The sequence below is a fragment of the Elephantulus edwardii genome, unplaced genomic scaffold, assembly GCF_000299155.1.
Source record: "Elephantulus edwardii isolate Elephantulus edwardi_28Jun2011 unplaced genomic scaffold, EleEdw1.0 scaffold00015, whole genome shotgun sequence".
Classification (NCBI taxonomy): domain Eukaryota; kingdom Metazoa; phylum Chordata; class Mammalia; order Macroscelidea; family Macroscelididae; genus Elephantulus; species Elephantulus edwardii.
Genome location: NW_006399765.1, coordinates 20,397,992 through 20,424,479, shown reverse-complemented (window position 1 = coordinate 20,424,479; position 26,488 = coordinate 20,397,992). Strand labels below are relative to the sequence as shown.

At 47.1% G+C, this 26,488-nt stretch overlaps 1 protein-coding gene across 15 annotated transcripts in view; it reads left to right on the top strand.

Moving 5' to 3' along the window:
* ZMYND8 (zinc finger, MYND-type containing 8) overlaps nt 1-26,488 on the top strand; it is a 133,733-nt gene that overhangs the window by 842 nt on the left and 106,403 nt on the right. For 13 of the 15 annotated variants that reach the window (XM_006881604.1, XM_006881615.1, XM_006881612.1 and 10 more), the window contains exon 2: nt 8,613-8,683. In XM_006881604.1, coding sequence (XP_006881666.1) covers nt 8,659-8,683 — 25 coding nt within the window. In that variant the 5' untranslated portion in view covers nt 8,613-8,658. Of the gene's footprint in view, nt 1-764; nt 836-8,612; nt 8,684-26,488 lie in introns of those variants that run through there. The other 2 variants (XM_006881603.1, XM_006881614.1) reach the window with 2 other exon arrangements.

Sequence of the window (26,488 nt, the reverse complement as noted above, 5' to 3'; positions counted from 1 at the left end):
TTCTCCCCCTGCACTATTGTCTCTTGTGTCACATGGAAGATAAGCAGGCAGGCTTGTCTCCAAGGCAGGCTCATGGCAGACAGCAAAGCAGGCAAGTTTACCTCTCCAAAGAGGGCCTGGGCAGGCTTAACTCACTTGTGACAAGCAGGATGTGTGTTTGTCAGAGAGAGCACCAAGCCCTCAGCAGAGCACAAGGCGAGAGCTGTTGCTGCTGGGGCCTAGGTGGGTGGTGGTGAATGCAAGCGTGGTCTGTTCATTCAGGGCTTTTCTCACTGCTTGCTGCAGTTTACCTGGTTCAAGCCTTTTTCTCCTGACCTGGGCTTGATTTCAGAGTCTTCTTGCAAGCCAGCCTACAGCCAGCAAATGTTTCTCAAAGTGTTTTCTGGGCGTTGGAGGAAGTTTTTGGAGTAGGAATGGAGCTGGGGGGGGGGGGGGAGAATGGGGGCATGTTGGACAACATCCTGCAATAAATCTGTGAGGACTCTTTGACCCCTTAGCTTTATCCTCTTGCATGGTTTTCAATGAACTAATGTATCTTCTCTCCTTGTTTTCTTCCATTCTTTTTATTTATTTTTTAAAAAGCACACCCCACACTGTAGCCTCTGCCCTCCTGTGCTAGAGCAGAGGAAATAAAATCATGTCTGTGGCTCTGACAGTTTCCCATCCTCAGTTGAGTTGTGTTGGATGTGTGTGTTGCGCGTTGTATGGGTGTATTTAGCAATCCCATGTAACTGTTTTTTACAAAAATTTCCTTTTTGATCAAGTCCTCATTCTGCCAGCTTGTTCTCTCTTCCTAACTCTGGAAAAATGAGACGCTTGCTTGAACATTTGGTGGGTAAGTAAAGCAGTCCATTTCCTCTGTGACCATGCAAGAAGGAGTTTTGGGGACATTGGGTATTTGCTTGCAATAGGGAAGGGAGGGTCTTGGCTCTAGCATTTGGGGAGTTTATTTTTGGTAATAAAACAAGAACTTTAAGAAAAAATTAATAGTGTCTCGATCTTAGGTGACTGTTTGAATCTACTGTTTTTCCAGATTATCCACAGCTAGGATTGAAGATTACACTTCCTGTTTGCCCTCAACTAGGGGAGAAATGTTCAGTTCATTGTGACTTGATTCTAGACCTTTGACTGGGTTGGTTTGGGTATAAGAACTTGGGGTAGATGATCTGCTTGGGAAATGTGTTTTCTTTTAGAGTGACAGAGCCTTGGAAGTTGGAGGGGCAGGAGCTGGGGGTGGGGTGGGGGTGGGAGTCAGGGCTGGGGGTGTCAGTACATATGTTTAAGGATAATCAAGATACAAAACTATCACCACTGCTAGACTTGGTTTGATGCAAGACTCCTTCCACAGATTCTTGCCTTTTTCCCCAGGCTGACCTCACACATCAGTATTCATGATTTATTTCTTAACTTTATTTTCCCCATGCCCCAAACATTTCCCTTGCTTCCTTAATGCTGTAGCTAGAACTTGCCAGTGAGTAAAGGTAGATTTTTGGTTAGGATTACCTTCAGAATTTCCCTACAAGTTCACGCCATAAATTTCCAGCTTGGGGGCCCATTCAGCGTGACTGTAAATGCAAAAAGTATGTTCACTTGCTGTGTTATGCCAACTTGATGAAGACAATCTTCTCTCTTTTTTGCCCCTCTTTCTTTTTTTAATGCTTCTTAAGTTAGTGTTCAGCAGTCCACCTTCTAGCATTGGTTTGGAAATAAGGTTCCTTTAAATAAGGGAGACATGTACCAGATTCTAAGTTGAGAAAGAACTGCGTCAGGCAGGCCAGCAGCCTCTTGAAGTAAAAGGCCCAGGCAGTTAAGGATGTTAAATACTTGAAATTGAACAATACTACCACCCCCATACAAGTAAGTTGAGACACTCAGCCCTTTTCTTTGTTCTTATCTTCTTGCTCTAAATGGAAATTATATATTGAGGTTCTCATGGCCTCCCTAAAGCAATATCTAATCACAAGACTTATGGTTTGGTGCCTCCAGTGTTTGCATAATACTGTTTGCTGGGCTGGAAGGAAATTTGAGGACAAGGCATTTGCCCTCTAAAAGCTTGTGTAAAAATGGCTCCCACAGGTTTGGAAAGCAGAGGTCTTCTTCCGTAGTACAGCCACCGTTCCTTGCCAGCCCTGGACCACGCCAGCCTCTTGCCTCTGCTCCAGTGGCACCCACCAAAGCATGAGTCTATCAAAAAGTTAATTGTCTTCCAAGTAGCATTGTTTTCCATTTGCACTATAGAGGAAAGAAAGGGGGGGGGGGGAATGCCTGCATTGCAGCAGGGCTAGGTCGGGACAGCAGTGTACTGCCTCCCAGAGCAGCCCAATGGGCTTCCTTTTTCCAGCTTCTGAACCAATAGACTCAGAGCAAAGGTTAAAGATTGACAATTGCAGGAGCTGGCTTGAGAATGGGCCTTCTGGAAATTTCTACCATTTTTGTTCCTTAGGAAAAGCACATCCACCAAGCTGGAGAGAGAAGGTTTCCAACATTCCTAGGGTCTCTCCCCTCCCCTCTTGTCCATTTTTTTCTTTTTTTTAACATCAAGGTAGAATGTTCCCTCTGCCACGTTTATAAATTGCAGAGGGAGGAACAGAATGCTGGGCTGTTTTCTCTTTTCCCTTCTGTCTCCTTAGTCCCCAAAGAGGGTGTTCAGCTGCAGGGAACAAACACAGACACACTGGAGCTTTTGATTCCTCCATTCCCCCCCCCCTTTTTTTTTATCCTCTTTCCCCTTCCTTCAAGACCCTCCATGATGGATTTACTTTCTGCTTTGGGAAATTAAGTGGCGTTCATGTGGGGGAGGGGAAGCCACTGCGCTTATTAGCTCCAGAAAATGGTCAGCGTTCAGTCTGTAACTAGGAATTAATTATATATAATCACTCAGTAAACTTTCTGCTGAGTTTTTCTAATTGCTGAGCATGAACACAGCCCACTGGAGCCAAGTCCAGTTACTTTTATAATTAACCGTTCAAAGATTTGAGTCAGAAAGAAAGAAACAATGAGGCCTCTTGGATTATAAATTAGGGATGAAAACAATAGCCCCCCCTTCTCTCGCCCTTGTAAAAACCCCTTTTCTTTTAAACAAAAACATCCCCCTTTTTTGTCCCCTGGAGAACCCGAGGGGAATCTGTTTCAGTACTTTAAATAGGGAGAATGAGGAGAAAATGAGTCACTTTAAAAAAAAAAGGGGATGACACCTAGAAAACCTTCAAGCTAAAGGTAGGTTTTTAAAGGTCCAACCACTTTAAATGTGATGGCTTTGCTTCCTTTCTCCTGTGACAGGCAGCAAACATCTGTCAGCCCAGCTCCCAACCTAGATCTAGGTTTGCCTCTGGTTTGACCCTGGGGGACAAAAAGAGAGCCTGGAAAAGCTGCCTTTGGCCTCCACCAGCCGAGTTGTAATAAGGGAATAGGTTTCGAATCCCTTTGGTTGCCCTTAAAACACAACAAGTGAAGGATTCACCCTTGGCTTCAGGTTGCTAAGGCTGCCATGGCCCTTCCCCCTCCTCCCCGTTCTCCTTGCAGACAAACAAGCCAGCAGGAGCCATGTAGCCTCTGCGGCCAGCAGTGCTGCCAGGCTGGCTGTCCCCAGCAAGATCACCCACCTACCGGCCGGCGCCATGCCAGGATCCTGGTCTGGCCTTGGCACCGCCGTGGGCACCGTGCCTTCCTTTTCCCCTGGAGCTAAAAAGCAGTCACCTTGAAACGCCTCACTCCAGAGGAGACCTGAGGCCCCAGCTCAGACTGGAGCAGCAGTAGGAGCTCTGGCTCTTAGTTCGGTCTCTGAAAATCGGGTTTTGCAAAATCTCCATTGTTCACGCCCAGGGCCCTGCTTGGGGTGGACAGGGGGGAAAACCTCGTTTGGGAGCGTCCTGTGTGTTGGTTAAGTGAATGTTTCCTTTGCATTTCTCCTCTGCAGACTGGGATCCCCTCTCCTTGACGTTAACTATCTTAGCAACTGGCCGCTTTGGAGGGCTGGGGTTTGGTGGCCGTTTTCAGGCATATAAACAAGCTTTTTCATTTTCCTTTGGCCTCAGATCCGCGTGCAGTCCTTAGCTTGCCTTTCGCAGATGCCTGCTGCCCTTGAAGCACGTTTGGTATGGATGCAAAGCTGGTTTCTGATACCCTGAGAGTAGGGGCCCTGGGCTTCCTCCCCCCTCCCCAGCCTGCTCTCCTTAACCTTATAATGTTAAGGATACACCTGTCTGTCTGTCTGCAATTCATGCCACAGGGCTGCATATAATTCCCAGCCTCCCACCCACCCAATTCGAGGGCCAAGGCTGGGGGGAGCCTCGTCCCAGAGCTTCCCACTGAAGATTCGGCTCTGTGAGGGAAAAGGGCTTTCCTTAGGAACTTGTGACTTCACAAACTCCCCCTGTCATTGCAGGGTTTTTTTTTTCTTCTCTCTCTCTCCTTTTTTTTTTTTTAAAGCATCTAAACGTTGGGTTGGTGTCCTTTGGTTGAGCTTTTCCTAGTTCTGATATTTAGGAAGGCTGGCAGGGCTGCTTGAAGATCAGCTACAGCTATTGAACAAACTGCTACCATTTTAGCTTCTGGAGTGAGGCAGTGTTGCCAGACGCCATTTTAAGAATCCTGCATAAATAGCTTAGCTCCCGATGCCTCTGCCTGTTAGGTGAGTGTTCAGACACAGCTCTGCTAACCATTCCCTCCAACCCCCCCATTTTTTTCCACCCCCCCTCTTAAATTAATTGCAGATTTAGAGAAGCATGGTTTTAATTTTTTTTTAAAATTTTATTTTTTTTTAAAAGAAATTTCTGCTGTTGACTCTTTTGTCATCTAGGAGAGGAAGTTGTGTCTTGGGATTCACTGTGTCTCACAGCCTAGACCAGTTTTGTGTTGTGAATGAAAGTGAAAACCAGCAGAAAACTCCTTTGGCATGATGCATGATTCTTGCTGTGCTGTGATCCTTCTCTGTGGACAGTCTTGTGCATGCTGGTTATGTATTCTACATGGGTTAGATATTCTTGGTTAAAAAGTCAAGATAGTAGAGGCACTTGGGGGAAAAGAGCTGTCTGGGTATTGTGTATCTAGGCATTTTGCTGTCAAAACGAGATGCTTTTTTCTTCTCTCTCTTTTGAAAGCGTGGAAAGGATGGCATTCCTGGGAATTACGGACCAACCTTGAGTCCTCAAAATTCATAATCAGAAAGCTTAAAACATCCTGGAGGTTCAGCAGTTGATCTGCAACTTTTAATTGCTCTTTCTCTGTGCGTGCAGGTTAAGGAGCGAGCCCAGGCACTAGGGGAGAAATTCTGTCCTTTCTGGGAGTGGTTGGGCTTGACTCCTGTTTGCAGGTCTGGTGGTTTCTTTGAATCGCCTGCCCTGTCTGTATCCAGTTTGTGGAATCCATAGGCAAGTGGCTTATGGAGGTTGTAAGGCAGTGTACAGTCTATACAACTAGTTGATGCTGCATTTTCCTGTTGGTTTAAGAAGCTGCTTTTTGGTTTTCAGCTAACTTCTTTCTTTCCTTCAAGGGGCGGGGGAAGGCATCTCCCCAGCCGACCTAATTAAAAAAAAAAAAGGTAATGTGAGTTTGAACCAGGGGCGTGTTGTGTGATTGTTTTTTATTTTAAGTTATCCTGGGGAGTGCTGGAGGCCGGCTGATAGGGATGGAAGGATGAAGCTGTGTGTGTTTGAAGACTGGAGTGTGTCAATGACAGGAGTTTTGAGTGTTTTCTTCAGATGCTGCTGCCTTTACTTTTTAACAATTAATGTTATTTGACCAGTTGATTTGTGTGTGTCAGGTTTTTTTTTTTTGTTTGTTTGTTTTTAAACTCACATATGACTGAACAGTTCTTAATCTAAATTGACCAAGATCTTGTGTGGCTTTCAGGACAAGTACAAGCCTTCTCTTAACTGTCAAGCTTGATGTTAAAATTTATAGTGGGTTTTTTCTTTCCTCTCTCTACTGCATCCTCGTACTTGACAGTAAACCAAAAAAAAAAAAAAAGATCAATGGTATAGAAAAAGGAAGTCCCTTTAGATGTGGCTATTCAGAATGACTAATTTTGCATTCTGGTCTTTGCTTTTTGTAAATGAAATCTTCCCCGCCCCATCTTCCTTTTAATACACAGACAGTGCAGTTTCCTTCAGCCAAATGCAAGTTATTGTTTGCGTGTGCGCGCGCTTGTGTGTGTGTGTGTGTGTGTGCCCGCGCGCGCGGTTTGTGCAGGTTCCCTTTGAAAGGCTTCCTTGTTGATCTGTGCAAAAGATAGTTTTCTTTAAATTGTTGTGCTTGGAATCCTTGGCTAAAGCTGGTGGTGCTGTTGCTAAAGTTAGGTGATTATGAGGCTCACTTGTAATACTTGGAAAGATAAAACAGCTTAACTTTCTCCCTCCTCCCTCCTGTTTCAGAATTGATTATCTTAAACTCTGCAGCAAATAGCCACCCCCATCACTAGTTTGCATTCTCTTAGCCTCTCAGCAGCATTCCTGCCTCAAGTATTCAGCTTCTCTGTAGGCTGTTACAAGCCAAATAATTGTTCTCTTCAGTGCAGTCCCCCCCTCCATGGTCAATACACCTCTGAATGTTTTCATTGCTGCAGAAATCCTTCAAGTGGGTTTTGGTTTTGTTGTGTGTTGTTTTGTTTTGTTTTGTTTTTTTTCTCTGCTATACACAGTGGTTTCTCCCCATTACACTTTTGGGTTGGATCACAGATGAACTTTGTCTCCATCACCCCAAATATTGGATTGATTTCACGAAGTTTAGGATTTCACATACTCCATGCTAAAGAGGGACACATAATTTTGGTTGCTTGGAAGGCTCAGCCTGGCTGTTTGTTCTTTTGAACTGAACCATCCACCCCATCTCTGAAGGTTGTACATGACCTTTTGTTAAAATTTATTTAAAAATAACACCACGACCACACCAAACAAAAAAACCCCAAACCCTAACATATAAACAAATTTTTTCCAGTCACTCCAAGCAAGAAGCCATTTGGATTACCTGTGTAAGGTCCCTGGCGGGGGTCTTCTTCCAAGAGAATGTTTACCTATTAACTTGAAGTAGAACGTATTCATGGTGAAATCACCTTCAAATTACCCTGTTATTATTGCGTGTCAGTGATGTGTCGAGGCTGCTCAGTTCTGATGAAAACCATTTCTAACAATTTGTTAGTTATTTATTTGTCGATTTGTGTCATGGGCTTTATACAGATGAAGCACAAGCAGAATTGTGCATGAGGGTCAGTTAAGTACTAAGGGCTTTAATATCCGGATTTAAACTCCTTTCCTCTTCTGGTACCATGTAGGGTAGCGGCCTTTTAAGTTCTGATGATTTAATTCTGATTTAGTCTTTTTCTCTGTAGCTCACCCTCTGATTCCTCCTCTTCCCATAAATAGCAAACATAACTCATGAAGCGTCCCTGCCTGGAACTCCAGGCCTGAGTGGTGCCATTTTGGACCTATCTTTTGCCTTGTCATAACCCCAGCCCACAGAACACAGACAGGACATTCTAATCCTTCGTCTGCGTCCCAGCTTCCTTCCTGCCCTGGCTCTGCGTCTTCCAAATGGAAAATTCCAGCTCTGCCAAGTCCTGGTGCACCCTTTTCCTCAGGTTGAACCAGAGTCTGATGGAATTGCATCTTGTGTAATCGCTCAGATTCTTATCACTTCAGTGTCATTCTGAATGTTTGAGAAGTTCTGGCACCGGAGACCATTTGCACTTTTATTTTTTTTCCTCTGGTTTGGCTTAGAAGGGGTGTGTGTGCACGTGTGTGTGTGTGTGTGTGTGTGAGAGAGAGAGAGAGAGAGTGAGAGAGAGAGGGAGGGAGAGAGATGTGTGTTCTGCTTGCTGCTGCTGAAAGCGGAGAGAAAGAAGATTCTGGATGAAGAGACCTCTGCAGCAAAGGGCCTGCTTTCTCGACTTCTCTCCCCAGCCCCCAGCTGTGTCTTGAATAATCCTTCCTGATTCCACTTTTGTGGTGGGGGGTAATTAGTCACAGCTCACAAGAGTGCTGCCAGAGGAAATGTCCAGGGGTGAGAGTGGGGAACCCCAGACCTCCTTCTTGGGTAAAATGCTGGTATTTGGAATAGTTTAAAACTAGGCTTTTTTGTTTTTAGAAGCCTGGGAGTATTTTGCTACTTTATAATTTAACATGTATGCCTATTTCTCATGTTCCTGATTTTTGGGGGAGGTTGTAGGATTAAGGGGGAGAGCTACAAAATACTCTTACAAATCAGAGCTTTGGACACCCTCCCCACCTCCCCAAGACACCTCCAACCTTCAAACCTGGTGTTATCAATTGCAGACTTGTTTACCAATGGCTTGGATTCTCATTGGCTGCTGGTGGTGAGATTGTAATTGTGTGTCCAAAACAAGCTTCCCCTCTCCCCACCCCCCATGCAAGTTGTATTAGCAATTTGACTGGAGACAGAGAACAACCTAGTGTTTATTAAAAATCTCCTTTATAAAGGAGCCTTCTTCACACACTCGGTTGGAAATCCAGTGTGGGGGTCTTGGCGCCCCACCCTTGCCTAAGATAAAGATGGGGGACTTATCTGCAAGGTGGGTTTGTTGAGGGAACCTCTAACAACTTCTCCACGGGGCCAGTTCTTACCCTTTCTAAGCATGAACATCATTTGCTCTGTTTCAGCTTGGCTGAAGAGGAAATAAAAACAGAACAAGAGGTGGTAGAGGGCATGGATATCTCTACTCGCTCCAAAGGTGAGTGAAAAACCTTGTCTACTCCAGAGCAGAGGAAATTGGAATTCCTCTTTGTTGTTTGGCCAGGAGCGGCCAGGTGTGGCCCTAGCCACCACCGTTGCCACGCGTGTTTGATTTTGAGAGCTGGGATCTTTGATGGATGAAGCTAATTTGTGGAGGCTTTGCCTCCTTTTGATTTCCTCTGCCTCGTGTGTGCTCGGAGGTGCCCTGAGTGGCTGGTGTGTTTTAACGCGTGCCTGTCACGACTGAGGGTGCTGGCCGCCTCTCCAGAGTCAAAGATTTTAATAAAACATGTTCTAGAAGCGCCTGGCGGTCTCCAGCTGCTGCTGCTTTACGGATTTTAATAACAGGCCTCCCTGGAATCGCTGAAGCGGGGCCAAGTTGGGACACTTTGTTAGATAACGGTGATCTTGGATCAGAGGTGAAAAAATGGCGAACTTCCTACAATGTTTGCTTTGAGGAGGAAGAATTTGCAAGTGAGGGCAAAGGTGGCTTAAGTTTTGTTCAGAATCCTGAGTTAGCGCCCCAGAATCTTCGATTTGAGGCACTGTCGCTGCGTGTTGGGCCTGTGTGAGGCAGATTTTTATGGGGTTTCTTACGGGGAAGCAGTGAGACCCCCTTATCCTTCAGGGTGCTTTTGAAAACAAGGCACTGAGACATCTTTCATATCTTTGGCTGATGAAAATGCTTTTCTCCAAGCTTAATGGATGAACCAAGGAGTTTTATTTCTTCAACAAGTCCTTGATGCCAGTTCTGAGCTTACAGCCCTGGGTGGGTTATGGGAGATGGGGAGGGAAAGAAGGAGGGAGGGAGGGTGTCAGGCAGGAGGCAACCAGAGAGGAGAGCTTTGTCCCCTCCTCCCCTCAGAAGGCCATTCCCGTGTAGCCACCGATGTCACAGAGAGGGGCTCCCTGAAGGCATCAGATAAAAAGGTGCTTTTTGAGGATTTTTAAGACAGTCATTTGGGGCAAAGGTCAGGGGGTCCAGGCTGTACCCTGATGGGGAGCTGCAGGCTGGTGGCATGACCTGGGCGGCTGGGGGCTGGGCAGAATGTGCAAGAGCAGAGGTGGAGAGTTCTGGAGGGCCAAGCGGGCTGGGTGCGTGGGCTGTGATGGGGGGCTGGGGGGGCTGAGTCAGAGCAGCTGCCGGCTGTCACAGCCCCCACACAGCCCCGGCCACCCAGTGGGCGAGGTGTCCACACGTCAGCGGTGAAGGGAACCGGGGGGAGTTTTGCATGAGGAAATAACCTGCCTGAAGTGTTCTGAGTGGTCGGTGATGAGAACATGCAGAGCGAGGTGACCACTTCCCAGCCCCAGTGTCCTCAGCGCTGAAGGTGTCTGGCAGGAAGTGTGGCCCAGTGGAGGGGCCATGTCTGGAGAAGTGCTTCCTGGGCCTGCTCTGCGGCGGGGACCTGCCCCCTCGGCTTGAGTGTCTAGGATCAGACCTCGACCTCGGGCCTGTGAGGAGTCAGCCCATGAAGGCTGGTGCCTGGTGCAGGAGCTTTCTCTGTGAGCGCCTTATGATGAGGCAGTGGTGGCTCAGTGGTAGGATTCTCGCCTTCCCTGCGGGAGTCTTGGGTTCGATTCCAGGCCAGTGCACCTCAGGTGTAGCTGCCTCCCGCCTGTCCCTCGAGGCTTCGTGTTGCTGTGATGTGGAGCAGGTTTTAATGGAGCTTTCAGACGAGTAAGGAAGGCCTGGTGATCTGTTTCACAAATCAGACAATGAAAGCCGTGTGGATGACAGCGGTTCAGTGGGACCAGTCAGGCTCCCATTGGTCAAACATCACGAGGCCAAGCAAAACTGAAGGTCAGCCTCGAAGGAGGTTCTCTTCCCTGGGTGCTCCGAGGCTTGTCCTCCCCTGAGACTCAGTGTCCCAGACCAACATCCAGACTTCATTGTCGTAAGGGTCACCCAGGGAGGACGGCCTGCCCTGCTCAGCTCCTGTCTGTAGGAAGAGCCCCCTTGTCTAGTCCAGCTCCGTGCTCACTGGGGGCTCTGACCTCATTGTAGGCGGGGTCGACCTCTACCCAAGCTTCTGGAGTGCACCCTGGGGAGCCTGTGGCCCCGGTTTTTGCACTGCTCCTCTCCAGCCGTCTGCACTGCAGCCAAAGGAGCCTTTAGCAACATTGAGCAGGTCCTGGCTGTTCGGCTAACACTCTCCACTGGCCTTCCAGCGACCTGGGGTTCTAATCCAAATTCCCTGTCACCTGCGTCCACGGCTGACCGTCTACCTGCATTCCCCTCGTGTGGCTCTGTCCCTTGGCTGTCCTTTCCCTCTGTGACTCACTCCACCTTGTCTCTGTCGTCTGTCCTCCTGTGTCTTATGCCCCACGCGGAGTCCTGGCTGTATACTTCTCATCCCACACATCTCATCTTGAACATTTTTAGAATAGCTTTGAGTTTACAGATGAGTTATGCAGATCGTAAGAGAGTTCCCATGTGCCGATTAGAGCACCCCTTTTATTAATTAACATGTTGCAGTAGTTTGATACATCTGTCACCCTTAATGAGCCCTTGTCAATACATTATTAGTTGAAAGGAGACCTGGTGGCTTAGTGCATCAACATGCTGGTTTTCTGACTGAAAGGTCAGTGGTTCAAAGCCGCCACCCACTCCCGTTGGGCTGCCTCCTCCTGTAAAGGTTTATATAGTCTCAGAATCCTGGTGGAGGGTCGCCAGACTCAGCATCAACTCAGCTGAGCAGTGGGGTTTTTCTCTTTGACTGTTTTTATTATTAACTAAAATCCGTATGATTTTCCCCCTATATCCTTGGTCTTTAACATCTGGACCCAGCCAGGAAACCACATCATGTTCAACTGTCATGTCTCCTTAGGCTCCTGCTAGGACCGTTTCTCAGTTTTCCTTGTTTTTCCATGACCTTGAGGAGCACTGGTCAGCTGATGTGTGGAGTGACCTTCAGTTGGGATTTGTCTGTTGTTTTTCTCATGAGACTTGGGTATGATGGGTTTGGGAGGGAGGTCTCAGAGGGAAAGTGTCTTTTTCTTTATATAAAAAGAATGAGAGCTCTCTGTGTGACTTACCACAGCTGGCAGTGACCTTGATCACCTGGCTGAGGTAGTTTGTCACGTTTCTCCACTGTGAAATTGTCCTTCTCTTAAGAAAACAAACAAACAAATAAACAAATTAAAAAACCCAAACCAAATTCCCAAACAATTCATTTCCATCATGTATTCTTTTTTCTTTTAAATATGGAACACTTGACAAATTTATGTGTCATACCTGCACAGAGACTTGCTAATCTTCTCTGTATCGGTCTGATTTTAGTACACGTGCTACCAAAGCGAGCACGCCATCCTATCTATTTTCTTTAGAACAAAATCACATATGCAGCTTTTGCTTCTTTAAGGGAGAAATAATTACATAAGTTACTTGGGATTCTTCCACGAGGGGCATTTGTCTCCACTTTTTTTTTTTTTTTTTTGCCTTGTGTGCTATCGAGTTGGATCTGACTGGTACAGGAGGAGATTGCTTGCCCCTCCTTCTCCAGCAGAGCATCTGGTGGGTTCAAATCGCGAACCTTTGGGATTGCAGCGCAACTTCTTGCCACTAGGCCATCAGAGCTGAGAGAAAGGCCAGTGCTTCAAACCTATTAGCTGCTCCTTGGGTAAAAGTTGTGGTCATCTACTCTTTGAAGACAGTGTTGGCCATCCCACTCATGCATCAGCCTCTGTGCTGAACCCTGTCATATTTACCATTGTCAGCATGTGTGTGTAAATAAAGTTCATACATTCAAAAGTGGGGGAAAATGTCACAGTAGTCTACTTTCACATTACAGCCTTGAAAGCCTTATGGGGTGTCTCCTCCGACTGCTCCGGGTTCAGGAATTCCCTGGAATGATTATACAATGTTCACAACTACAAATTTATTACCACCAAGATGCTAGAAAGGAAGAGACTCACAGAGCAAGGTTAGAGAGAGTGTCCAGCAGCATGGAGCTTCCCTGTTCTAAGGGATGTGCTGCCTTCCGGTAGCCGACTCCTTCATACAGGCTTCCTATGAGTCGGAATGGACTTGATGGCAATAGTTCAGGTTTCAAGGATCTTTTTCTTTTTTTTTAATTTAATTTTTTTTTTTTAATTATTTTTGTGTGCGTGTACCGTCAAATCAGATCTGAGTGGTACAGGAGGAGATTGTCCCTCCTTCCCCAGCAGAGCATCTGGTGGATTTGAACCGTTCGCTTCTGGGATTGTAGTTGCAGCTCCTTGCCACTAGGCCACCAGAGCTCCCCAGGTTTCAAGGATCTTGATCGAAGGAGATAGATCATCAGGCTGCCTTGTGCTGCGCTGCTGGGTGGCATCAAATTGCCAACCTTTTAGTTCAGTTGTGTGCCCTCAAGTTAGAGCCAAATCACAAGTGACCCTTCAATAGCTTTTCAGAGGCAGTAGTTCACATGGGAGCTCTGGTGGCCGAGTGGAACAACAACAGCAACAACAGATCGTGTGGGAGTTGACTGCCTATCATTCTCATGTGCAGCAGCTGGTGGATTCGAACTGTGAACCTTTGGATGGACTGCACAATTTAGCCCTAAGCCACCAGGGCTCCCTTTCTAGTTTGTAGTTGCGTGCAAACCAGTCTATTCCATCTAGGAAACTGCTTTGTAAATAGACTATGATTTCAACGTACACCCATCTCTGTATTAAGCCAGATGTGAGTTTATGCATTTGGTTCCTTCCAGCTCTAATCTGTCCCCATGTGGCTCATTTTCACTATGTCCCCTGGCTTATCTGTAACCTCCCATTCCTGCCATCTGTTTAGTGTCGTCTGGTGTGTTTTTCATCTGAGTTAGAACATAACACAGCTAAGTGTGTGGAATGCTCTACTAATCCACAAGGTCAAATTTGGTGAACTTGAACCCACGTAGCCACCACCACCAGCATCAAGATAAGTGAGCATTCCAGTGTTCCAGAAGTTTCCTTGGAACTTTCCTTCTTTTCTTTCCTCACTCGTATCCATGACCTTGCATTTTCTTGTTCTGTGACTATCATCTTTGCTGGAATGTGAGCTTAGATCATGTTACTCTACCTTTGCCTTCTGCTTGAGAGATGGGATGGCCTTGAGGTTTAAAAACCCTGGCTGCCCTAGAGTTGGACTTCATGGGTTCGATTCTCACTCCCCCTCTGCCTGGCTGATCTCATCCTCATTCTTCATCCTCTCTGTGCCTCCCTTTCACCTTTTTAAAGGGAGACGAAGGTAGATGTTTATAGTGGGCAGTAACCATGTTTGCCTGGGACATAGTGAGTGATTTAACTAGAATTAATTAGAATTGGGATGAAGAAGGAGAAACAAATCTACTGTCTGGTAAGTCATTAAAATGGGTGCTACTTCCTTCACATACACCCCGTAGGAGGAAGGCACCGGGGTGGGTACGCAGACCCCACCCAGGCAGACTCCCTGCTCAGCGGGGCACAGTGAAGAATCAGGTAGGATCACTTAGTAGGCGGATGGAAATGTACTGCTCTGAGTCTTGGATTGACGCTGTGCACCTCATGCTGGCTTGCTGTCTCATTGCCCTGGGTGCCATAGGAACAGAGCTGTTGACCTGATTTTCTCAGGGACTCTGGAGCCCCTGTTTTGTGTTGGGGTGGCAGGGTTTGTAGGGGTTCCCTACCTTCTCAGGAGATCTTTGCCGTTCCCCGGCAGCTGCCTTGAGTGGAGCTGTGCTCGCACCTCTGTTGGGCTTTGCCCTTCCCAGATCCCCGTTCTGACAGGGGCTCATGGTGACAGGGCCATTCAGGGTGGGGGCAGAAGGGAGAAGGCTGTCTGCAAAGGCCTGGAGTCAGGGTCTGGAGTTGCTGAGCTTCTGAGAGCTCGAAGGAGAAGAGTTGAAATAAGACGCTTATGACGGGTGATTGGCAGGAAGGCTTATCTCTCCTGAAGCCCTAATGATCTCAGAGGCCACATGTAGTTTGATGACCTGGGCAGGGGGAATGTGCGCTTATCCCTCCAACCTGCTGTTCTGATGCTTTGGGGAGTCCAGGGCTCAAGTTCCCAAGCAGCACCTCCTCATGCAGTCTTCTGGTTGTGAGCAAAGGGAGCCAGATCTGCCTCTTTTGGGGCAGGAAGGTGTTTGCGGGAAGGTTGGTTTCTGGCATCCAGGGGAAGGCTGGAGCACCAGCGTTCTCTGGGGCGTGGGGCACGTTCATGTCTCCTCAGGACAACCCGGCAGAGTCCCAGGGAGCTTGTCTCAGATCATGTGTCTGCCCTTTGGCCTTGCTCATCCCACTAACGTTGCCCTCTCCGGAGAAGGCGTAGTTCCCCATGAGGAGACCCAAGTGACCACACAGGTGTCTTGGGAAATGGGCAGTTCTGTTGTATACTTGCTGGCAGAGGATGTGGGCCCTGAGCTGTGTCCCCTGGTGATGCAGTGGTTAAGCTACTCATTGACTAATGGGAAGTCGGGGATTTGAACCCACCAGCTGCACCTTGGGAGACAGATTACGGTACCTGAATTACATGCGTCATAGATTTATAGCCCTGTGTCGTTCGGGTCACAGATTGGAATGGACAGTGGGTTTTGATTATTGAGTCCCTACAACCTTTCAGGTTTGTAGGTACATTTCCGTTGTGTGCCTCCCTCCGCCTGACATGCAGTTACTTACTAACCGAGCGATTCCCAAGTCAGCCTTTGCCATTCTGTCAGCCTTGGCATTTACCGCAGCATTTTTGTTCTCCGGAGACATTGCTCCTGAGCTTTCAAGATGTCACGTTGACATTTGTGTCCGGGGGTAATGATCAGCTCAGAGGTGCCCGCGCGTCACTTGGCGCTGTGGTCCAGATGCCAGGTGGATCTGCAGAGCCCCTGTTGTGTGAGTCCTTATAGGTGCCAGATATTTTATATACAGATAATTTCGTTTCCATCTCATTCCCAATGAGTGAGATAGATAGGCGGCTGGTTATTCCGACTTTACAGAGGATGAAATAGGTTCAGAGAGATTTCATGGATTAGTAATGTGGGAAGCTGGCGTCAGCTTTGCTTTGGATGCTTTTTTCTTAATAGTGGACTGTATCCCATGCTTCCAACCCATATGTGTACAGAGCCCACAAGTAAGAGAAATAATGGTAACTGACATTATCAGTTACTGCTGGGGGCTTTGGCCTTTAGGGGCGTTCTGTATCAGAGGCAGGAGCACCTCTATTGATCCCTGCCCAGCTAAATGATAGCTCCCTCTGTGTTTGCCAGGTCTGAGTGGGTTTAATTTCTCACCCTCTCCTGTAAACCTTCCTGATTCAGAATTGTGGTCTGTGCAAAGCAGTTTCCCAGAGACCATGCATGCACTCAGCAAAGCACACCTCCGGGGCAGTGGGGCGAGGTCTGTCAGTTTGCATTCTCCTCGATGAATTGGTTACAGCACAGTTCATCGCAAGGTTTGGGCTGCACGATGCCCACGCCAGAGCCAGCACCTCAAAGGCCAGGGCCTTGAAGTCTGGAAAACGATGGGCCCCTCCTTGAGTTCACGTCTCCAGTGCCTCGCCTCTTGCTGGGTCGTGACCATGGTGGGTGGGTGCCAGGCTGCCGCAGCTGAAACCATTTTTAAAACTGTCTGTGTCATGTCACCCACACGCGGAAACAAGCCCCTGGGAAACCCAGCACAGATGCAGCGGAAGCCCTCGATATTAAAATCTTCAACAGTCTCCTCTTCGCTGCGATAAGATATTAAAATCTTGAACAGTTACCATTCTGGCTGAGATTGGCTGGGATGTAGATGTGCTTTCTGAGACAGGAGGCTGGAGAATATACAGTCACAGCAATTTGTTAAGCAGCGCCAGACCTGATTAGTGCAGGGTCCGTGTGCATGCTGTCGTATGGAAATGAAGTCTCTTCCACAGAGGGGTTGTTGGATCTCTGGGAGAGAGAGACTCTGTGTGAGAGAGACACTGTCTGTCATTTTTTCAAGGTAACGCTTTAAGAAAATACAACCTTAGATACTTTTTCCTATTCCAGTATCTTAGTGTGATGCTGAAGTGCTCGGAATTTTTCTTTGCAAACAAAAACAAAACCAAAACGGAGCATCCATTATTTTCATTCTTACATGCCATTCCCAGGAAGAAGGTGAGGTGATTGCCAGATTGTACCTCTCTAAACAAGATCTAGAGTATTCGAGAACCTGGAAACTGGATCTTGGGTTTCCAGATCATACACCCTCCTTTCTTGGCAAACATAGCACGTACTCTGCAGCTGTCACTGGATTCATGTAGGCAACATCCGTAAAGCTTAGATTCCTGATTTCTGTGTTGAAAACCTCATTTGCTCCAGTTTTGTCCATATTAGGGTCTTCATGCGGCTCTTTGTAGCATTTTAAAGGACTCTGACCAAAATTTAACCACCCCTAATTTTGAAACAACAGTCATTTCTCCCACAGCCCCATCAAGTGCCTGTTGAACTAAAATGTGATCTAGTCTGTTGTGTGCTGTGCTCTTGAGTTGATTTCAGCTCATGGTGGCTCTATACCAGAAGCCACTGAAGAGTTCGCACTCCTGACCCTTGGACTTCTGAGGCTCTAAGTCTTGGTAAGAGGAGACTGCTCAGCTTTTTGCTGAGGAGTAGGTGTAGCTTTGAACCGATAACCTTTGGGTTGGCAACCCAACACGTACCGCACTAGGCCACCAAGGACAGAGTCAGATTGCTCCAGTAGATTTCCTAGATGGAAATCTTTGTAGGGAAAGGTGGATAAGTGAGAGAGAAGACCTTCAACCAGATGGATTGACACAGTGACTGCGGCAGTGGGCTTGAGTGTGGCAGAGATGACAGGACAGCACAGGGCTCAGATCTCTCATTCATGGGGTCACTGAGAGTCGTACTTGATGGCACCTAACAACAGTGTTTGTAGGAGCAGGTCACCAATTCTTTTTCCCCCTGGAGCAACGGCTGATGTGTTCAACTGCTGACCTTTTCATTCTCCGTGAGCACTTACCCATGGTGCCACAGGGCCCCAAAAGTTTCAGCCGAAGGTACTTTGTTTCGTCTTGATGGTGGATATTTTTCAGGCTGGGGGTATCTAATTTTTAAAGCTGTTTTTGAGATACAGTTCATTTAACCCTACAGCTCACCTGTTTAAAGTGCTGCCAGGTTTCCTAACAGTATCACCCTCGGTAAACCTAGAGCCCCAGAAAGAAGCCCTGTACCCCTCAGCATCCTTGCCCTCATCACTCCTCCCCCTCAACACGTCACACACACACACACACACACACACACACCCCCGCCTCTGGACTTTAGTTTTGTAAGTTCATGTCCATTGCAATCTTGATGCTGTGCTTAATTGTGTCTGACTTCTTGGGCTTGAAGTAAGGTCTTCAGAGTTCACTCACTTCGTAGCCGCCTGGGCTCAGTTCCTGCTGGTGGCGGAGTAGCATTCCTTTTATGCTCTTGTCACTTGATGGGCATTTGGGTTCCTTCCCCATTTTGCAGATGAAGACCGATGCTGTGAATGTTGGTGGACGATTCTTTTGTGGGGATGATCACAGACCAGGGATTGGAATTGCAGCCTGGGGGGATCTATGTTTCTTTTTCTTTTTTTTTTTAAATTTTTTATTAATTTGGTGTGTGTACTGTCAAATCGAATCTGACTGGTACAGGAGATTGCCCCTCCTTCTCCAGCAGAGCATCTGGTGGATTCGAACTTCATACCTCTGGGATTACAGGGCAGCTTCTTGCCACTAGGCCACCAGAGCTTCTTTTGTGTTTCATATTTTGAGGAATGTTGACCACCAGTCTCCGTGTCGTGTTAATTCTTGTCCATGACAACCACATGCATGCATGTTAGAGCAGAGCTGTGTTCCTGATACTTTCAGAAGTAAACCTCTAAAATTTTTATTTGTCATGACTGTGGGTGGACTAGAACCGCCAGCCTTCAGTTAGCAGCCGAGCGTGTTAACTGTGAGCAGCCTAGGGGCTCCTTTGCGGCCTGCACAGACTTGAATGTGCTCAGGTCTCCTGCATCTACTCTCTTGGATGCCTCGTATTTCCTCCTAGTTACCATTCTATCCTGTGTCTTCTTTAAAGCCAGACCTTGTAGGTCCACTAACTCCGGTCTGGGTTCCTCACCTCCCGTGTTGCCCTCCGCCCGCTCCATCCTGGGTCTGTTTCTATCCCTTCACATGAACTTCTTACTGAAGTTCCTCAAAGCTTCCCTGTTGCTGTCTCCCAGGACGTGCATTTATTTTACTTGACTTCTCTGTACTTTGTTGGCCATTCTTTTTCTGGACACCATCTCTTCCCACCCCCCCACCCCTGACTCTACTCTTGATTTTTTTTCCTTCTGCAGAACCACCTTATTCTCCAGCATTTCAATGTTGGAGTCCCAGAAAGTCCCCCAAAGAAGTGCTTTTCTTTCCCTCCCTCATCATGTTCTTTCTGTGGGTGACCTGCCCACATCTGTGGCTCTTCCGGTTCACAATTTTATTCCCACCCCAGATTTCTTCCGAGTCATGATGGAGGTGGTCAGCTGTCACCTCACTTCCTACCTGTGGTCTCCAGGTATCTCAAACGCCACACATGCTAAGCTGACTTCACATCTCAGCCCCTGCTTTTCCCCAAGGAAACACAGCGCTGGCTTCTCTGTGGTGACCAAGCCCAACATCTTGCCATTGTCTAAGAATCGTTCTTGATTCTTCCATTTTTTTGCTTCCCCAAATACTTTTCTGTAACTCTTATAGCCATGATATATTCCCAAGCTACCAGTGTTGAACTGTAGTAGTATTTTTTTTTTTAACTATTATTTGTGTGTGTACCATCAAATTGGGTCAGACTGGTACAGGAGGAGATTGCCCCTCCTCCAGCAGAGCATCTGGTGGATTTGAACCTTGTACCTCTGGGATTGCAGTGCAGTTTCTTGCTACTAGGCCACCAGAGCTCCCTGGTGGTAGTATTTTAGTTGGTCTAACCAGCTGTCTTCACCCCTGTACTCCAGATCTTCCCAAAAGATATTTCCGCTCAGGCCACCCCACTCTGCTCTAAAATCCTGGGAGAAATGTCAGGGTGAAATTTAAAATCCTGCAGTCCTCATTCTGACTGGCTGTTTCTCAGCTACCCTGACCTTCTAAATTCTCTGGCCTTTGGGTCTTTGGTCCTATGTGGAATTTCTTCTGTCCTCTTCACTCCCACCTCAGCAGTTTTCAGGCCTTTATAACTTACTGCACTGCTGACTGAAAGATTGGAGCTCAGATCCACCAGCTGCTTCGTGACAGAAAGATGAGCAGGCTTCTCTGGAAAGATTTACAGCCTCAAATGTCCTGTGGAATCCTTTCCTCTCGACTGCCGTGAGTAGCCATCATGGGCACGAGCCACGTGCAAGCCTGTCAAGCTGCCCAGTCACCTGCCATTGGTGTTGGGCAGGTCGGGCTCACAAGGACAGTGCACACAGGACACCAGGACCTGCTCCATCGTCTGCAGTGTGAAAGGGCCCGGGCACCCTCCTAGAGGCAGCCCGAGAGGCGCAGACGCTGCCCCTGAATCCTGGGTGTCTCTTCTACCATCTGGCACACGGGGGTGATCTTCATTTTTCATTAAAATACATGTTGTACTAAAAAAAATCCTACAGTGGATAACTTTGATTGGGGGGAGCTCTGGTGGCCTAGTAGCAAGGAGCTGCAACTACAATCCCAGAGGCGCATGGTTTGAATCCACCAGATGCTCTGCCGGGGGAAGGAGGGGACAATCTCCTCCTGTACCAGTCAGATCTGATTTGACGGTACACTCACACAAAAGTAATAAAAAAAAAACCCCAAAAAACTTTGATTGGGAATTGTTTCCTCTCTGCAGGGGCCCTGGTGGTACAGTGATGAGTGCATTCGGCTGCAAATAAAGGCCCTCAGCAGCCACTTTAGGAGATGAGGCCGTCTGCTTGTGTAAAGAGGTATAGAAACCCTACAGGCAGTTCTGTTCCGTCCTATCGGCTTGCTCTGATCGGACTTGACTGTGGCGGTGGTTTTATCCCCCACTCTGTGGCCCTGCTAGTCAGTGAGCAATAAATACATGCCTTTGAACAAACGCGCAAATGGCTTTATAAAGATCTAATGGGTGGAACTTTTATCCTAGAGAGTGGAGTAAAAGCAGCTTTTCGGCTAGAGAGGATGGCTTTGTTTCCAGAATAATCCATTGCCTGGAAATAATTATCCAGGCTCAGATTTCTGCTGTCGGTGAGATGATTGGCTGTCTTTCCTTTCCTCCGAGGGACATAATACTCTTTGAAATGGTCAGACTTCGCTCCTTCCTGACGTGTTTGTATTGCTTCTCATGGGATGTTTGAGAAGCACGGGTCTGATTGTCCCCCTCTTCTGCTTTAGATTTTCAAGCGGCTCCTTACAACCACAGAGACCCAAGGCCCGTGCTCTCTGTCCTTCCCGGCCATGGGGTCAGCCCTGCTGTGACCTTGCAGAAACTGACTTTCTGAGCAGCCGGACAGGCCACGCGCTGCTGTCCCCAGGGCATGCCAGCCTCCCTCTTGCTCCTGGCTGAGTCAGGCTTCTGGTTGGCCAGCCTCCCTGACCAGTCCCTCCTTTCCTTTCCATCCTGGAGACCCACCCCATCATTTATGTGCCTTGGACATTGAAGCCTTCAGATTTCAAGGTCAAAATCATCCATAGAAAGAAGAAATGTAGCTGTTTTGAGTTGGTTTAGATTCCTAGCGACTCCTTGGAGCATCAGAGTAGATCTCGATCTTGACAGCTGATTGTTCTGCAGTTAGATCACCAGGACTTTCTTCTGAGGCACTTCTGGGGAGACTCAAATAACTAACTTTTCTGTTAGCAGCCAAGTGTGATGACTGTTTGCACCAACCCAAGGGACTCCTGTTTCCAAGTCAAAAGCACCCTTTGCTTTGCCCCTTAAATCACCTTTCAAAGCTCTGATTGGAAAGTCATATTCAAAGTTTGAGAACTCCAGGCTTGATTAAACGAAGATTCAAAGACAAGTTCATCGGTGGAGTGTTCTTCAGTGTTATTATATAACAGATCCCAGGAGTTCCTGCATAGAGGACAGGAGAGCACCCTTGAGAGTTTCAGCAACCACTGGTTTTTTTATTTCCTCCCTCTGGTTTTTACAGTTTTGTTACTGTGAATTGAAAGTTCATTGCCATAGAGTGGGAACTGACTGGTAACTGACCCTTCAGTGGAGGAGATTGTCTGTCTTTCCCCTTGGAGCTGCTGATGGATTCAGACCACCAGAGAAGTGCTCCCTGCTGGTTATGCCCTCAGATCTCTGTAAATACTAAAATAGTAATAATAAAATAAAGTGCCCTTGCTTGCTTGCCTGGCTTACCCCTTGCCAATCAGCCCCAAGATTCTGCTACTTTTCTCTTTAGCCACTCAGAATTGCACTAATTCCAGTTAGGTCCAATGAAAGATTCAGTTCATCAGTCAAGGTCACCACATTTTAAGCACTCAGTAGCCATCTGTACAGGGAACTGTGGTAAGGAATTGCGCTGTCAACCCAAAGGCACCTGGTTTGAATCCAGCAGCTGCTTCTCAGGAGAAAGATGGACGGTCAACTACCATGCTATTTACTGCCTCTAAAAACCTACTGGAGGGTCGACTACGGGTCGGTCCAACTTTACAGCACATAACACCAGTAACAGCTCTATGTGACAGCCCAGGTGTAGAACATCGCCGTTGTTGTACAAAGGCTCTTGTGTGGTACTGTTGTTCTGTGGTCGTAATTGGTGTATTGATTGTGAGTGCTGTGTAAAAACTGGCCAGTAAATGACAGGCGTTGTGTGGGGATACGCATTTTGCTCCATCACACCCTCCTGGGCCCACTCCTGAAGTTTTGCAGAGCATACGGGCATCTTTCTGTCTTCACAAGCTGGCATATCTGGGTGCTGGCCCCACTGAACTATCTCCGTGCCAGGCCTCTTGACGTCTTGGCACTGGCTGGGGTTAAGTTTCACAGGCTCTGCCAGTGAAATGGGCCACCCTCACTCCTGGCGTCAACACACTGTAGAGTAGAAATTCAGTTCCCTGTGTGTTGCTTCTGATAGAATGATAGCTCCCCCTTCTCTCCCTCTCCTTTGGATGAACACGTGACTCGTGATTGATAGCAGCTGCTCAATACATGTTTTTGCGTGGAGGATGACTTCCGAGAACTATAAATTAAGAAAAAAAATTGTTGGATATCCTTTCAACTTCAAAAATCAATGCAGATTGTCCAAACAAATTGATAGGACACAAAGAAAAAGCTAAAGACCCACTTTAGCCAGATAATCAACCTTAATAGGTTGATGGTTTCACTTATTAAACCCCCCTCCCACCTGAGTGCGTGGGGAATTGAGATTCTGACAAAGCCTCAGGAGGGCCAACAGCACCAGCACCTCCTGGGAGAGAGAGAGGCACTCTCCTCCTGTGCAGTTTACAATTCGAAAGTGCTGGAGGGTTAGCCATGAATTGATTCTGACTTGGAGGCAATAAGGACTTTGAATTTTTTGAGTTCAGTGCTTATAAAAATACAAGCCTATTCCATGCATATAATGGGGTTGAACTTTGTAGAACTTGGCCAGCATCCTTAGCCTCTAATTACTTTGTGAAGCTCTGCCCTGTTACACTCTTGGAAAGGATTTTCAAGGTGAAATCTAATGATCTAAAAGTTAGGAGGAATGGAGCACCTTGGCAAATGGACCATTCTGTTTTCTGTTCAGAGGGAGCAGACTGGATCTTCAGATTGGGGGTGTGTGTATGTGTTGGTGTTTTGTTGTGGTGGTTGGTTTTGTGTGTGTGTATGTGTTTTAAAAGAGCAGCTCTAAGTCTGGAGTTTTAGAAAAACACTAGTCCCTGGTTACAAACAGCACTGACCTGCCCTTTAATAAGATGTCAGATTTGAAACGATCGAACCAGCCTCTCTACTCATAACAAATTCTTGTCACAGTCACTTCGCTTGCTGCATATACAAGTTTTTAATCATTGAAAAGTCTTCCAGCATACATAGGGTCGCTATGAGTCGCAAGCGACTCGACGGCACATAACAACAACAACAACAACAACAAAATAAGGTTAAATAAGAACAGTGCATAACTGTCCCAAACTTAACTACAAATTCAACTAAAGGCTCTCAAGGAATTGCTGATGCAGTTTCTCCCAATTCTTAAATATGGCAGCTTTAAAAAAAATTATGTCTTTGTCTGGAACAACAGAAGAGGGAGAGACAAGAATAGAAGAGTATATGGAATATGTAAGCTCGGTTGTCTCTGTGGACAGCTGCCTCCTTTGCCATGAAACCAGAAGAACTGAAGGGTGCCTGAACCTTTTGATCAAACGTTCAGGGGAAGAATCCTGATCAAAAGAAGGAAACTGTGGAACAGAATTTAAAATTCCTATGGACTCTAGACTTTGTGAAACTGTAGAAGGTAGTTGAACCATAGAAGTTACTTCCCGGAAATAATCTTTAAACCATAAACATCCCCTGATATCATCTTAAAACTGAACAACAAGCTTTTTGTTATATGCTGTCAAGTTGTAGCTAACTCATAGCCCATCTGCTTCTCCAGAAAATCACAGGAGAGGAAATTGATTGCCTTTCTCCTGTGGAGCAGCTGGTGGATTCAAACCCATGTCTTTGGGGTAGCAGCACAGCTCCTTACCACTCAGCTTCCTATGTTGCTGTTGTGTGCCATAGAGTTAGAACTGACCCATAGCTGACACCCTCCATAGGGTTTCTAGAGGCTGTAAATCACACAGGAGTTGATGGCCCATCTTCCTCCCATGGAGCGTCTGGTGAATTCGAACCCTTTACCTTCCTTTTGGCAGCTCAGTTCCTTACCACAGGCTACCAGAGCTCCCTATAGTTTGGCTTGACTGTTATCAAAAGGTCAGCCTTGAGCGTTATTCCTCGCTTAGAACTATCTATGAGATCAACTTGCCTACAGCAGTTTGAAATATAGGAACCTAAAGAAGCAGAGAATTTATGTTAAAGAGAGGGAACAGCTCAGAGAAGGGTGAGTGGTTGCTGTCACTGTACACGCAGGAAGGATTGAATTGGTGTGTATTTTTCTGTGTGTTTTCTCAACAATAGCAAAATAAAAAAGTGGCATCTGCTTTTCCCGTCATCACCGACCTGTGTGGAGGGTGAGGCCCTGGTGCGTTCAAGATTCCACTCCACCCGTAACCCACTGCCGTGACTGAGGAAGGCATGGCTGCTGGAGGTGTAGTGGACGTTAATACCGCTCTTTACAAGACGTGCTAAAGACCGCCCTCGTCCATGATGACCTAGCACGTGGAACCCGCGAAGCTGCCAAAGCCTTCGAGAAGCGCCATGCCCGTCTTTGCGGGCTGGCATCCAACTGTAATGAGTCTATGTCTGTCATGGGAGTAGAGGCCCTTTGCTGAACACCAAATCAACCTGATACAGGTTGATGATAAGAAAGTGGGGGAGTGGATAGGCCTCTGCAAAACTGACCAAGAAAGCAAGCCCTGCAAAGACGTTGGCTGCAGTTGTATAGTTGTTAAGGACCATGGCAAAGAATCCCAGGCCAAGGATGTCATTGAAGAGTTTTTAAAATGCAAGAAATGAAACCAGTTAGGAACTTGGCATATTGTTGTTGTTGTTGTTGTGTAAAATACACACCAATTCAATCCTTCCTACGTGTACATTGGTAGGCTAATCATAGCGACCCTATGAATGAAAGACCTGGACCCCTGTATAACTTTCATCCTTTCTCCAGGTTCATAGGGTTTCCAGAGGCAAGCTGTTACTGAAGTGGATGCCACTCCTGCTTCCAAGCTTGTTTTAACCGGGAAGCTTCACCAAACACTGTCCACCCTGGGTAACCATTCTCGCATTTGACTCATCAGTGTCACAGTGTTCGGCTTCCCAGCAACCATGAGTTACCTCTGTGCATATTAAAAAAAAAAAAAGAAAAAAGAAAAACTGACATCCATCCACCTGTGGGTTGGACAGCATCAAACGGAAGTCCTTTAGTGGAGTCCCCTAGAGTGACTTCCCTGCCATTGATTTCTTTCCTTCTCTGTCGGTGGTTCACCTCCTCCACCTGCATTGAGGCTCTCCCATCCTAGTATGTCTACCGGCCTTCGTCTGTGACCCTTAGAGACTTTCTAGTTGCTCCCATCTCCGTACTGCAGTTTGGGGATGGGGCTTTTATTTCTTGGTCTGGGATCAGCTGCATTAATATTTGGCAAGAATTGAGAGGGCCGTCTTGTGTGATGAGTATGTGTCCTAATTCATCTCAGGCACGGCCAGATGCTGACATTATGAGGAGCCTGAGGGAAAGAGCAGATTCCATTTCTTGAATCTTATGCCCACTGACCAGAATGAAGGACGATGAACTTGAGAAAGAACTTTTCTGCGTTCTCTCTCTGAGGCTTAACCCATGTTGCTGGGTTCATAAACCTAAAACATCTGGGAGGTGAGACCCTGCTTTGCCTTCACAGGCGGAATGGGAGGACCCAAGGGAGGTAGAGGGGAGATCCTCAGACTTAAAAAATTGAGTCTGAAAAGAGCCATGGCTAGGGAGCTCTCCTGGCCTAGTGGCAAGAAGCTGCACTGCAATCCCATAGGTGGTTGTTGTTGTTGTTGTTATGTGCCATCGAGTCGTTTGCGACTCATAGCGACCCTATGTACAACAGCCCTAAACCCTGCTCTAGCCTGTGCCAGTAGCACTGCCTCTGACACCCCCAACTCGATTACCCCAGTCACTGAATCAATCCACCTCATAGAGGGTCTTCCCCTCCTGTGCTGTCCCTCCACTCTGCCCAGCATGATGTCCCTCTCTAAAGACGTGTCTCTCCTTACAACATGTCCAAAGTATGTCAGGCGAAGCCCCAGAATCCTTGCCTCCAAGG